At 52.2% G+C, this 12955-nt stretch overlaps 3 protein-coding genes across 3 annotated transcripts; 1 reads left to right on the forward strand and 2 right to left on the reverse strand.

Annotated features, from left to right (window-relative positions):
- Positions 1 to 4326: 4326 nt before the first annotated feature.
- On the reverse strand, positions 4327 to 5479 carry LMH87_004263 (uncharacterized protein; the record flags this gene model as incomplete). Its single annotated transcript, XM_056195454.1, has 3 exons — positions 4327 to 4877; positions 4943 to 5012; positions 5072 to 5479. 3 exons carry the CDS (start codon positions 5477 to 5479, stop codon positions 4327 to 4329), a joined length of 1029 nt encoding a protein of 342 aa, XP_056049081.1.
- A 1768-nt stretch (positions 5480 to 7247) lies between these two features.
- Positions 7248 to 8217, forward strand: LMH87_004264 (uncharacterized protein; the record flags this gene model as incomplete). Its single annotated transcript, XM_056195455.1, has 4 exons — positions 7248 to 7435; positions 7749 to 7794; positions 7864 to 7981; positions 8096 to 8217. The coding sequence occupies 4 exons, from the start codon at positions 7248 to 7250 to the stop codon at positions 8215 to 8217; spliced, it is 474 nt and encodes a 157-aa protein (XP_056049082.1).
- Positions 8218 to 9062: 845 nt separating this feature from the next.
- Positions 9063 to 12939, reverse strand: LMH87_004265 (uncharacterized protein; the record flags this gene model as incomplete). The annotated part of the gene is made up of 2 exons (XM_056195456.1): positions 9063 to 12704; positions 12757 to 12939. The coding sequence occupies 2 exons, from the start codon at positions 12937 to 12939 to the stop codon at positions 9063 to 9065; spliced, it is 3825 nt and encodes a 1274-aa protein (XP_056049083.1).
- Positions 12940 to 12955: the final 16 nt, after the last annotated feature.

Here is a 12955-nt window from a genome sequence, read left to right on the forward strand (position 1 = left end):
CAGTTTTTCTTTTGTCCGTAAACTTTTCATGCTAGGAGGGCGAGTCGCATCAAACACTCGTCCTCTTCCTTTCCCGAGGAACCGTGCAGAGTATCGCTGGCGCGTGGGATGGTTTCCAGTACTGGCAAAAGTTTCGTTGGTAGCATCACCCGGATCGCCCCAATCTACAGCTTACTGGATGCAGCGCACGGAGCAACGTGGCTCCCTGGAATATAACATTGTCGGCTCGTGCTAATGTGCTGATAGGTGAGGGCTATGGAGATTAGGACAAAAGTACGCTTACCAGGATATTTTTATGCAGCTACGGAATGAAGGGTCGGTTTGGGGCTGGCAACGCTGTACCAGTAGTTGCGCAAAAGTTCCCGTGTATGGCCGAGAGCTCCAATCGTTCTTGTCGGCGATGGCGTAAGACTCGCAGGCCAATAAGACTTCTGGAACCGCAAAGGATTCGATTCGTACGCTACGTATCGCGGGGCTCTGGCGGTGGTGATGAAAGCTGCTTGTTGATTCTATCTACGCTGGTGGCGGAGGCACCAGTAACGAGGTGTACAAAAGTGGTCCTATCGCTGGTTTGGGCCAATGAGAGCCCTGCATTCAATGACTGTAGCCAGAGGCTGCAACAAGACATAGACATTTTAGACAACCCAGTTCAAAGCCAGAGCGATGCTACTGGTAATAAACAGGTGATCTCTGTGATGGAGCCAATCGCGCCACGTTATTGACGAATTACCATCGCTCGTCTCCGCAGCCGGCGGTCTGGACAAACGGGTGTGCTTCCCCGCTCACATCTGCTGCTTTTACCTACTCGTAGCTCGCTGGCTTGTCCCCCAATGTATAATCTGTACGTGCAACGAAATCAATTTTTGGTGGCTTCACTAGCTTGTTAACTACCTAATAATGCGCTCTAGCACGGTGTTGGCCACGACGCCACGATCCGTATCCGCCAGCAACGAGCACTTTCGGCCCGGCCATGCTTTTAGGAAACGAAGCCGCTGGCAGCCACGGCTAGGGCCGATGCGCGCCCACTCCTCCATGATTCAAACGCTCGCGCCGCTCTCTCGTCCCAGATAATCGGAGGAGACACCACTGAAAAATGAATCAGTGATATCTACCAGTATGTATTTTGTCGACTTTGCAGCGTCTTTACCTTTTATATTTCGCCTCTCTAAGTAGATAGGCAACTAATTACACTAGAGAACTTCTTTAGATTCTATAATAGTGGGAGCCACTTACTATAATTCAGTCTAGGATACTAATTGCCTAATTAATAAGAACCCTCTATACCACTCTAGTATATTATACTAGCTAGCGACTAATATTGAGTTTTTAGGCGATGATGACACTATTACTATTATTTCCCCTACAAATAACTTATATTCAATTAGGGGTACAAGACACAGTAATGGCTGATCAACCATCGCCACCGAGTCCCTTGTCCAGTTTTGAACAAACAATTTCACCCGCGCCCTGGCCAAGATCGCCAACAGATAGCGGGAGGGTGACCTGAAGTGATTAACTCTAGGATATGAACTGATGAGACAAGCCTACATACGTACTGGAGGGTCTCGATCATGCGGTCAGCGCGGTGAAGTAGCGAGCTGCCAATAGTCGAGCATAAACTTCAAAATGACGAGCTAAATCTAGTCGTTCTCCGCTGCGCCACGACCTTAAATCTGGGCACAGCTGCTGTGATTGACAGCCCCGTGTTTTGCTAAGGTTGCTTTGCTAGATGTGCCGACGTTCACCATGCTACCAGCCGGACTGCCCGTCACCATTCATCAGTTATATTTTATCTTGGCCTGTTGATACGACGGAACATGATGTTTTACAGTATTTTGATAATTTACACGTCGCACATTCGTTCTAGAACCATTCTAACGAACCTCAAACAAAAGACTGGCTCGACTCGCGACAATCAATCACTGGCCTCGTACGCCAATCTTCCAGCTAAGGAGAGATGGCACTTTCTGCGAGGGGGCAAACCATGTCTGTGCTTGAACTAAGAAGATGTATATTGGTCTTAGGTCTTCTTTTCGCCGGGAGTTTACATTTCATCTCGTGCGGTAGTTTCTGGTGTCTTGCATGCTCATGTGAGCCAAGCCCGAAACAACATTCTCATACCAAGGCTAGTGAAGGAAACTCGAGGGATGTCGTTACAATGACAAACCAATTGGCGGGCTGTCTTTCTATCGGCCCTGTCTCTGTCTTACTCCAGTCGCCCATCTGCGCAGCCTTGTTGGCACTTGGCACTGTTGATATGATGCTCTTTGCCTTCCCCTTCCCCTTCCCAGCTAGAGTCTTCGGTTTCCCGCGTTTCTCAAAGTGCTTGCGAATACCAATTTTGCATTCTGGATTCGTCACAACCAGAATCGCGCACATCACTTGCATGGCCGCCAAACCAGATCTCAGAGCCACCATGTCAGAGCCCGGAGTGATCACTGAGAAATCTGCATGTCATCGCAGCTGCGCTTTGCGCCGCCTGCGGGAACTAACTACTGGGCTCAATCGCTACCCAATAATGGGCGCGACAGAATCAAGCACCACACAGTGATCACGGTGTTGTTGGTGGCGGCTAGCCAGCAACATTCGACACCACTCGCAGTTGCGAGCGCTACTGTCACAAAACTCGCATACAATACAAAGATCAGCGCGACAAGTCACAGCGATAGGACTATTGATTTTTTTTCTCAAAAGGAGAAGATGCTACAAGTTCCTTGAATTTTGTAGCTTTCGTATTGTCCAAGGGAAATGTCGTAGACAGCATTTTTGACGATTCGCATCCTCACGAGCGACGCGCCACGTCTCATTTACTAACCTGAGCACAGATTCCCAACCTGGTCTTCCCCTCGTTACCAGAAATTACAAAATGCATTCCGTCTTCGAGGCGGCGCCAATCACCATTCGCTACTTTCTAGCAACGCTTGCCCTCTCGCAGCCTCGCCGACACACGGCCTGCCATGGCACAATTTCCTGACCTCCCATGCGGGTTGCGCTCGTACATTTGGAATTGCTCTTGCCGGCTGGGAGCTTGACAGAGGTCATCGCCGCTGCCAACCGGAAAAGTGCACCATGGAAGAGACGTCGTAATTTGACGTCGATGGCCGTGTAAGTGAAGATCGAGCGCCATAGTTTTTTATGCAACTGAAAGCGGCGACTCCACAAGTATCATGGCCTGACCACATCATGGCTCGCGGTCTGTCGTGTCGCACAGGCGCGCAATAAGAGAGTCCTTGAACCCCCATCACGGCCAAGCGTTCTCACCTACCGTGAATATAAGGTGAATTGTCTCCTCAACTGATACATACGACCACAGGCAGTAGAATACACCGCGTCCCGTTTGCTCCGCTGAAGTTAAGCTATTGACCGGCAGATTAGTAGTTGGGTCGGTGACGACCAGCGAACACCGGCTGTTGTATGTTTTCTTTTTTGCCATTTTCCTATAATTTGTAGGCCCAAATCTTTCAAACATGAAGATGTAGAGCTCAAGTTGAGCATGTCTTTTGGTGGCTGCGCCGTGATGGTGTGCAGCATTCAGCCACGGGACCCATGCGACCGCCTTGGGTGGCCTAGTTGGCTGGCTACGTAGCTCAAGGCGCCGCCGAGGAACATGAGAACGCTTGTGAATTCAGCGTTCACTTTTTGTACACTAAGCCAGAGCTTTTCATTATCGTAATCACTGGAAAATCAAGTGCCAAATTGCTCAATGGTTGATTATCATTTCTTCATCTGCTCAGCTATGGCAGCCATTGCTATGTATGTTATTACAGCTGTGAAGAGATTAGTCAAGCACTACCGTCCTCAAGGGCCCGGTTGTTGCTCCAGTACATCATGCATGACACGAAAGGCACCATAACAATGTAGAAATCTAACGGATTACATTTCCATTTTGCCGTCTATCCCAGCCCTCCCTCCCCGAGCCAAAAGGCGCCGCGTAGATGAATTGTACACAGAAAGTCCTAAAAAGTATTACACAATGTAGTAATCAGCGCCTCTCAGCCCCGTTTCTCGACCCTCCTCTTTTATCTGTTATCATTTTCTTCTTCTTATCTTGCCTTTCAAGTTTCCGTAAACATGACCACCGATACTTATTAACCTCGCCTAGCCCTGGCGATTTTGACCTGGCCACCAACTCCCGTCGTATGTTGTAAAAAATAATCTACACCGTCATGTCCAAAATTATGAAAGCATTGTTTTTTGCTTGTTATCCATCATCTTTGATGACGTTCGCAGCCAAACGGAGATGGCTTCCAACATCGACACTGCTCCAACTGTGCGTTTTAAAGTTGCAGCATTGTCGCGCGGCACACTGTCCACTCGTCACGGCATTTACGCCTTGCGGGAGCGGGTAGTGGTGCCATTGGTCTTGGCACCAGTCGTGGTAGCACCGTTGGTCTTGCCGTTGGCGTGGCCGTTGGTGGCAGCGGCGACGGCGAGGGGATCGGGCAGAGGAGCCTGCGACATGCGGCGCAGCGACTTGCGGGTGGTCTGCTTGCTGCCCTTCTTGTAGGTGGCAAAGTAAAAGGAGATGAAGAGCACCAGGTACGAAGACAGGATACCAATGCCGGCGAAGGCGGCAAACTCCTCGCCGGCGCAGCTGCCAGCGTTGGGCATGGAGGGGAAGTAGGTCGATGTGAAGTAGGTGTACGAGGCAAAGTAGACGAAGCCGAGATCGATGACGAATTGGATGATCTGGAGACGGGTAACCCACTCCTTCCACCAGATGCGGATGCCACGGGCGCTCTGGAAGTAGTACCAGTACATGACGACGTGGACGGTCAGGTTGAGGGTAATGGGAACCCAGGACACGGCGGTCGAGCCAATGAGCTGGGTGTAGCAGAGAAGAGCGGTGGCGCCGTGGTGGTAGCAGTGGAGGAAGGCTGTGCGCGGTTAGCAAGAGCATGCAACGGCATGCGCGCGACGTGGGCGCGTCAGATCTACTCACTAAGAGGCTTTTTCTTAAGGAAAAGGAAGACGGTGTCGAGGAGCTCAAGGTACTTGGTAAGGTAGTTCAACTGCGACGCAGACGCGTTAGCAGGCAATGCAAAAGGACCCACGGTCGCGATAGACTTACGTAGTAGAGGACAACCAGAGGCTGGGTCCAACCGCCTGAGTGGTCACAGATGGCGTGGAAGATGCCGCCGCGGACGAGGGTGGGCACGAGCTGCTCAATGAAGAGAGCCAGGAGGATACCGCTGATGGCAGTGAGGTAGAAATTGTGGATGAGGAAGAGCGTCTTGAGCTGGAAGGGCTCGCGGTTGCGCATGAGGGCGCGGCCACCAAAGATGATGGCATAGTAGACGACGATGAAGATGGAGGTCGACTTGAGAGTAGACATGGGGGTCTCAAAGGGCACGAACTTGAAGTCGTCGGCAGGGTAGCCAACGACGGCAGTCCAAGCCTTGTCGAAGATGGGCCACAGGTGGATGCCAAAGGGGCGATCCACGGTGGGAATAGGGAGCTGGTCCAGAATCGAAGCCATTGCGAAGGTGTTGATGTAGTATTAAATTCGGTAGACCGTGTAGGTTGGTTTTCCGAGAACTCGAGGAGCGACAGTAGTTGTGCAGTGCCGAGTGTGATTAGGGTGAAGACGCGACGCGACGATACCGAGGTGTCTTTTGCGACGTAATAATCGAGGGGTTCTAGACGTGAAATCGTAGAAGAAGGAGTGACAAGAAGAAGAAGACGCAAAAAGCCAAGAGGTCACGATTCTTCAAACGTGCAACCTGCCAATCACCAAATCACCTTGATTCAAAAGTAACCAATGTGAAAGGGGGGGAAGAGAAGAAAGAGATGATGGGGGAGGAGAAAAAGAGAGGGAAAAAAAGGGCTCCTCCAAGGGGGAAGACGTGGAAAAAAAGTAGTAGCCTTTCGAAGGTTATTGGCCCATCGAAAAGGGGAAATTTGGCATGCAGGACTGCGGAGAGTTTGCCAGAGGCTGCGCTAGGCTTGTCGTAGGCTTGGCCCTGGCCTACCGAAATAATGTGAGGTGAGCGCCAGTGACGCCTACAGTGGTGCCCCAGTGGATGGGCGGGCGCTGCATGCACTCCCGTTGCCCCTAAACCTGGGATGCTACAGCGCTAATTCAGGTACTGGTGGCCTCCTGCTACGGGGGCCACAGGGGGCATGGGCGGAGCGCTCATCAGTGTCCATCAAAACCTCCGGGCTGCTGCATCTGGCCATCGCCAGCATGTGATTTGCTGGGGTGAGCCATGCCAGAACCAATGGCGGCACGGAAGAGACAAAGTTCAGGTCACGTGCCGTCCGCGAAACTGGGCCGGCTCTGGAAATTCGCGGCCGCAGCGAGTCCACTGTAGCCGGAGCAGCCGGGGGCGCCGCTGCTCTGTTGTCGTGGCTCATAATTTCAGCGCTGTCGTCACTGTTGAATCGGCTGTAAGCATTTCGCTGGCTGGACATCAAGGGAGGAGCCCGTAATCTCGGCTGTCGTGCATGGACTTGCGCGAAACGGAGCTTCGGACTTTTGAACACAAGAAGAGCGTCGGGCTAGCGAGGAGCCGACTCATGGCTTGATGCAAACGCGGCTATTTCAGACTATCCATTGAATGTATCGATCGTGCTGACTGCATCCCAATTGTCTAGCCGGTCGTAGTGTTCGTGGGCTTGTTTAGCTTTAGAGGCCAACACGGCGCAGGACTGACACGTGGAGCTCCTAAAGGTCAAATGATTGGGAGCAAAGACAGGTGAAAGATGCTGGGGGAAAAAGGTGAAAAAGACAACAATAGAAGAACAAAACAGAACTCACCACTCAATTGACCATTTATATTTACGTCTCGTCAATAGGTGACCTTCCTCGGCGCAGCCCGCAGCGCGCAACAAAAAATCAAGCCATGTTGGATCCCAAGTGGCCTGCTTTTTTTACTCTCAGTTCCAGCCGGCCAGCAAGGCGCCAGCGCCGGAAGTTCAGCCAGGCCCCCCAGCGACGAATTGGAACCGGGCTAATGGCAAGCTCCCCCAAAACTCAGGTCATCCCCACTGTGTCAGATTTCCGCCGCACTGTACTTCTGTCCTGCCATGTACTACCAAAAATCCACAGTCCCTCTACTCAATTCGCACTGTAATTACAGCCATTCCCTGCTCGGCTTAGTCATGCCAGCCGCCTCTGCCGCAAAACACCTCCTGCAACCAGTCACACGTTGTGCAAATTCACCCGAGCGACAATTTCTCCAGCTTTTTTTTCCGTTGCATCACAACCATCTCCAGCCGCCCGCGCATCCCAATCCGAGCCCGCAATGCCTTCCACCGCTTTCCTCCGCCTCGCCGCTCGCGGCTCCGCGACTTTTGTCCGCGCCGCCTCCGTCGCCCGTCCCGTCGTGGCCACGCCCCTGATGGCTCGCTCCGCTGCCGTCGCCAGCTTCAGCACCTCGGTCCCCCGCCGCAGCGAGCACGCCGAGGAGACGTTTGAGGAGTTCACTGCCCGGTGAGCCATAATCCGATGTCCAAGAGCTTTCTACATATCATCATGGGTTGCTTTTTTCGCAACCAATTCTTTGTTCGGAAGGGCGGGTGCGTGGGGGGATTCATCGCGGGATTTCGCGCTGATGGCGTTGTTTTTTTTCGTCATCGGCGACCGCGCCGAAAATTGTCCAATTGATTGCCAGTGTAGCTCCTGCGTGTCAATTGGAGCTCGAGTCCGATCAATGCTCGACCCGACGACTTGGAATTGCTTCGCAATGGCCCGTGATGAGGGAAGCTTACTGCGCGGAATTCTTGACTAACCTACCACGTTCCAGATTCGAGAAGGAATTCGACGGAGTCCAGGATGTATTCGAGCTCCAGGTACTTATTTACCAAAAAAAATCGGACAATCACATATCAATTGGAAGCTAACGGTTTTTTTTTCTGTAGCGCAACCTGAACAACGCCTTCGCTTACGATCTCGTCCCCTCTCCTTCCGTCATCGCCGCTGCTCTCAAGGCCGCCCGTCGCGTCAACGACTTTGCCACTGCCGTCCGCATCTTCGAGGGTACGTCGACATGAACTCTTCCTGCCGTGATTCTTGCCGTATATTCTGCAGCATGGTCACTTTGCAAGCCGAGAAAATCACAGGACCAAAGTACTAATCTACCTGATAATGCAGGCATCAAGGCCAAGGTTGACTCCAAGGGTCAGTACGACCAATACCTCCAGGAGCTCAAGCCCCTCCGCGAGGAGCTTGGCGTTCCTCTGAAGGAGGACCTCTTTGCCGCCGAGCAGAAATAAATCCATACCTCGGAGCATACCAACCAAAATAACGAAAAAGAAAGAAGGCAGGAATTCAGATTCTTTACCCAAGAAAAAAATATGGAAAGACTACATGTAATGGCTCGAGATTATTATCCACGGGGAGAGGCATGAGCGAGGGAGGAGCATGAGGGCAAGCATAGCTCCAATTGTATATGATACTAGAAGGGACAGTGTGGCGGGCAGATGGTGTGCACTTTACTCATTTTTCTTCTTCTCTTGTTTTGTTTGTTTTGCGGCCGAATCATGGCGGAGAGAATAGAAACCTGAACGTGAGAGAGACACAACGCGGAGTTCCAATCGGCTGTAAAAGTAAAGAGACAAAGATATCAGAAACCCACGACGAGTTATAAGGCCTAGTGATGCCATTCGGGATGTCTCGAACATCAGCTCCAGAAATTGTATCTGTGGATCGGTATAAATACTTGGTCGTGTAAATATGGAAGAGTACTATTCCACTGCTATTACGGCGGAGGACACAACCGAGGAGGGGTTCCGGTCAGCTATAGAAGTAAAGAGACAAAGATATCCAAGAACACCACGCGTGATGAGGCCAAGTGCTGTCATTCAAGATACCTGGAACGACAGCTCCAGAGACACACTGTATCTGCGGAATCGATACAATTATTTTGCTTCGTGGATTTGAATGCTATTATTTAATTACTGCTAAATAACGGTAGAGAGCTCTGCTGTATACATCGACTGGCATGAAACAAACATCATACTCCTGTATCCTATTGGTAGATAGCTCTGCAGCTCATATGAGCTTCCGTAATACATAAATTAGGCTCCTGCTATTCATTGCTTATAAAAACGCCATATTATTACTCCCGGAGATGATTCCATCGCCCATTGCCGTTTCCGGTCGGGAGGGCCCCAATCATGGCTCCCTCCGCCGTGCTCGTCGGGCTCGTGCCTCGACTCGCGGGGTTCGCGTACGAACGTCCGGTGCGGGGGCTCATCAAGCCCATGCGAGGACTTCGAGGGACGCTGGCCTGCCGCGTCTCTCGGCGTGTCCTTGCCTGCCGCAGTTCCTCCCGTGCGCGATCCAGCTCCATCTCGCGCTCGCGCATCTGAGTCTTGAGCTCTTCAATCTGCTTCAGGTATGCCTTGCCCATGGACGCGTTCTGGATTTCATGAATCTTGGTCACGTTCTCTGAACTGCGCTTGAGAAGCTTTTCGTTCTGCTCCTTGAGCTCCTTGTTCTCCGACTGCAACACCGTTGCCGAGTTGGATGCGTCTTGATATGCGTTCTTGGCATACTCGCCATCCTGTGTGGCATTCTCAAGACGCTTTTCGAGCTTCTTCACCGTCTCTTGAGCTTCCTTCAGCATGTTTTCAGAGATTGCTAGTGGGCTTTCTCCTGCTCCCGCCCCGTTGGACGTTAGCCGTGAAACAGTGGCTTCTAGCTCACCAATCTTTGCCTGTAACTTTGCACTCTCTTTTTGGGCTGCTTCTTGTGTCGATTGAAGTGCCGCGTCCGTCTTCTTCTTCTCTCGCTCAAACTTGGTTCGCTCCTCGACTGCTGCTCGATATGCCTGATAGGTTTTGCTGGAGGTTCGCTCGTATTCCTTCACGCGGGCCTCGAGGCTCTCGATAACGCCCGTGTATTGAGTTTGCACTTCGCTCGCCGCAGCTCGTCGCTCGAGCTCAGACATCTTTTCAGCGACGGCTTGAAGTACTGATAATGGAACCTGGATAGAGACACCCGCTCCGGGCAACGTTTGGCCGACCGCTGATAATGAGTCGAGAAGCCAGCGCACATCGTCAGGGAGCGGCACTGCTTCTTTGCTGCTTGTAGTATCCTTGGAAATCGTGCGAACCCTCTTTGCCTCTTCTTCATTGTCATCGTCAAGTTTGCGCTTACGGGTGCACTCTGCTTCAGCTACTGCAGGTTGCTGCGATTGTGACTGTGAGCTCATGTAGATATCGAGCACATCTTCTGGCAATGGAATGGGCTCCCACAAAACTCCTTCGACAGCGCCGTTGAGGAAGTCGCAAAACCCGCTCGCAATTTCGTGGGGTTCAGGATAGCCGTGGTCTGGGTCGCTTGTAAGCTTCCTGGCATTGACAATCCCTGCCAGTAGAGCGTTCTTTCTTTCCAGAGGACCCAGTTCTTCCGGGAGCTGCTGATCGATATGCTCAATAGAATGCGTGGTGACAAGGGTAAGCACCATAGGAGGGCGTACTGCTTGTCCTTCTGGCGACAACGCCCGGGCTACTGGTGAGCCCCCGAACGAGTGATCATAACCAATGACAACCTCAAAGTCATCAATGTCAAACTCCTCATTTGGTAGTGCCAGCGTCACGTTACACGCAGAGTCGTATGAGTCCTTGCCCAATGGCCCGAGAGCGCGCGCAGAACAATCTATATCCAGGGTCGCCGCTACATGCGCCAAAAGACGCAGAAGCTCGACAGATTGGGCAACAATGAGAACGCGAATGTCTGTCTCTATGCCTTGTAAAAGCTCAAAGACGAAACAAAATTTAGGGTTGGCATCGCAGGCGTATTTGACCTGCTCACGGGGAGACAACTGTTCCAGTGTTGATCCGATTATATCTTGTGGGTAATCACATAGGTTGCGGAGAGCAATAAACAGACCATCAATCTTGCCGACCAGAATGGCATTAGGTTCAACGTACTCTTCATTACTGAAGACTTCGGAAAATTCCTTGACCTGTCTCCTGTGAGCAAGCAGTATGTCATCATATTGTGGCCGCAAGCTCGCTTGGAACGGTAATGTGATGTTATGGTGCATCAGCACAGGATCGTCGCTGGTGGTAGACGACGATGGCGAGCCTGGCGGCTGCTGTCCCACGGTAATATGTTCAGCAGAGCTCCCAAAAACTGCAGCCGGTATCACCCCGAGCGTGTCAAGCATCGGGTCTGCAGGATGACCTAGCACTGGTCCAGCAGATGCCAAGATATCCGATGGTGAGATGGTACCCGGCTGCTGTTCATGGAGATGCATAGGCATGAGCATTTGCGTGTTTGCGTCCGGTTGGGTATTGAAAGCGATGCCGCTTGTTGTACCAGTGAGGTCTGATTCATCGACAGCCTCAACCGTGGGCGGGTGCCAATGGCTCGGGTCAAGGGAACCCGCAGTCGATGGTGGATTTTGTTGCGCTTCTGCCTGTACCTTGGCTGGCTCAGAAACGATATCCGCTCCGCCCAGAGGTTGAATGAATTCATCTTGTAGCGGCACCTGACTCGCGGGGTTGATAGTAAACAGTTCATTCAGCTCGTCGACAGCCGACCGCTGAGTGCCCGTGTTGTCGCCTATGCCATCTGCCATGCTGATCTGGTGCTCGAGATGAAAGTCAAAAATTCCGGTTGGGCCGTTTAAAGGCTTCTTGGGCGAATGCCTGCTATTTTTCTTGCCCCAGGTAGTGTCGGTCTCGTTACTGTCGGTGACTCTTTCCAACACAGTGTCGAAAAAATTATGAACCACCTGAGCGTCTTGCGATGCTCGGTGGCTGGCTTGCGGAGCCGCGCTTGCGGCGGCCTGACTTGGTGGGTATGATTGTTCTCGGCGAGGCGAGCTTGAAAGAAAAGTTGAAGGCACGTGTATTTCAACCTGGGTAAGAAACTCGGGCGCCTCAGCTAAGCTTGCTGGGAGCGAATCGCCGACTGTGATTCGCGGCGATTTGGACGACTGGTTCGGACTGGCTTGGGTACTGTTGAGTCCTGGGATGTTATAGAACGACTGATCACTTGCTTCCTGTTGTCCGGAAGGGATGACGAAGTTGGCGTTGGCGTTGGGTTCAGCCGGGATGCTAGACTCTGGAATGCGTTCTTGAAGATTCCCTGCTTCGGTTGGTACGATGATGCGACTTGTCTCTCGTTCCAGCGAGTCTGGGATCACAGCGCAATCAGATTCCGGCAAAGACGAGACAACGTTCTCGATAGTTTTGTGCAGAGAGGCGGTGGATAGTGATTGACCAGAGTATTCTTGAGAGTCAGGGACAGTTCGAAGGCTGATTTGACTAGAAAACGCAATTCGCTGATCCTGCTCTTCAAGCTCAGTTAACGACTGCGACGGGTGGCTGGTGGATTGCGATTGCGACCCAGCGACGCTAAAGAACTCCGAGCGGTCAAAGTTTGGCTCCTTTGGAATACCAACAATAAGCTCGGTAGGAGCATGGGTTGGGCCCTCTATTTCAGGTGAATCAAACGCAGGGCTTGGAGAAGGCCCCGATATAATGGAAGGGACGGGCTCTGTAGAAGGACTGGGGCTGTATCGCAAGCGCTGCCTGGCAGGCCCAGCCTCGATGCCAGAAGCAGCAGAGGATGATCTGACGCGATTCTCTGATCTCGTTCGCTTTAGCTTGCGGAAGTTGGCAGGGCGCGGGGATTGATCGCCGTGGCTGGCAGGGGTTTCCAATCTCGCAGGGAGTGGTTTGGCGTCGCTCGATGCTTTGCTATTCTTCCACTCTCTCTTGGCGAGGGCCGTCACGTCGGTGCTCTGACAGCTGATTAGCGCAGATCGCTCGAAAGGTATATACGAGGCGGCTTACCAAGACCCAGGTCGGCTCGTGAGTGTGGCCGGTTTCAGCGTCGTCGTCCCAGTCAACAAGGTACTGGATTCGGTTTCCGATGCGCCTCTCGTCCAGTATTCGGCGGATGGTAAACCACCCTGCCTGTGAGGTCTGCGCTGCTGGCTGCTTCCCGTTCCGCGCTGGCTTTTTTGACTTTGGCATTAGGCTGGGGGCCTGT

Source organism: Akanthomyces muscarius, chromosome 2 (genome assembly GCF_028009165.1).
Source record: "Akanthomyces muscarius strain Ve6 chromosome 2, whole genome shotgun sequence".
Lineage (NCBI taxonomy): Eukaryota > Fungi > Ascomycota > Sordariomycetes > Hypocreales > Cordycipitaceae > Akanthomyces > Akanthomyces muscarius.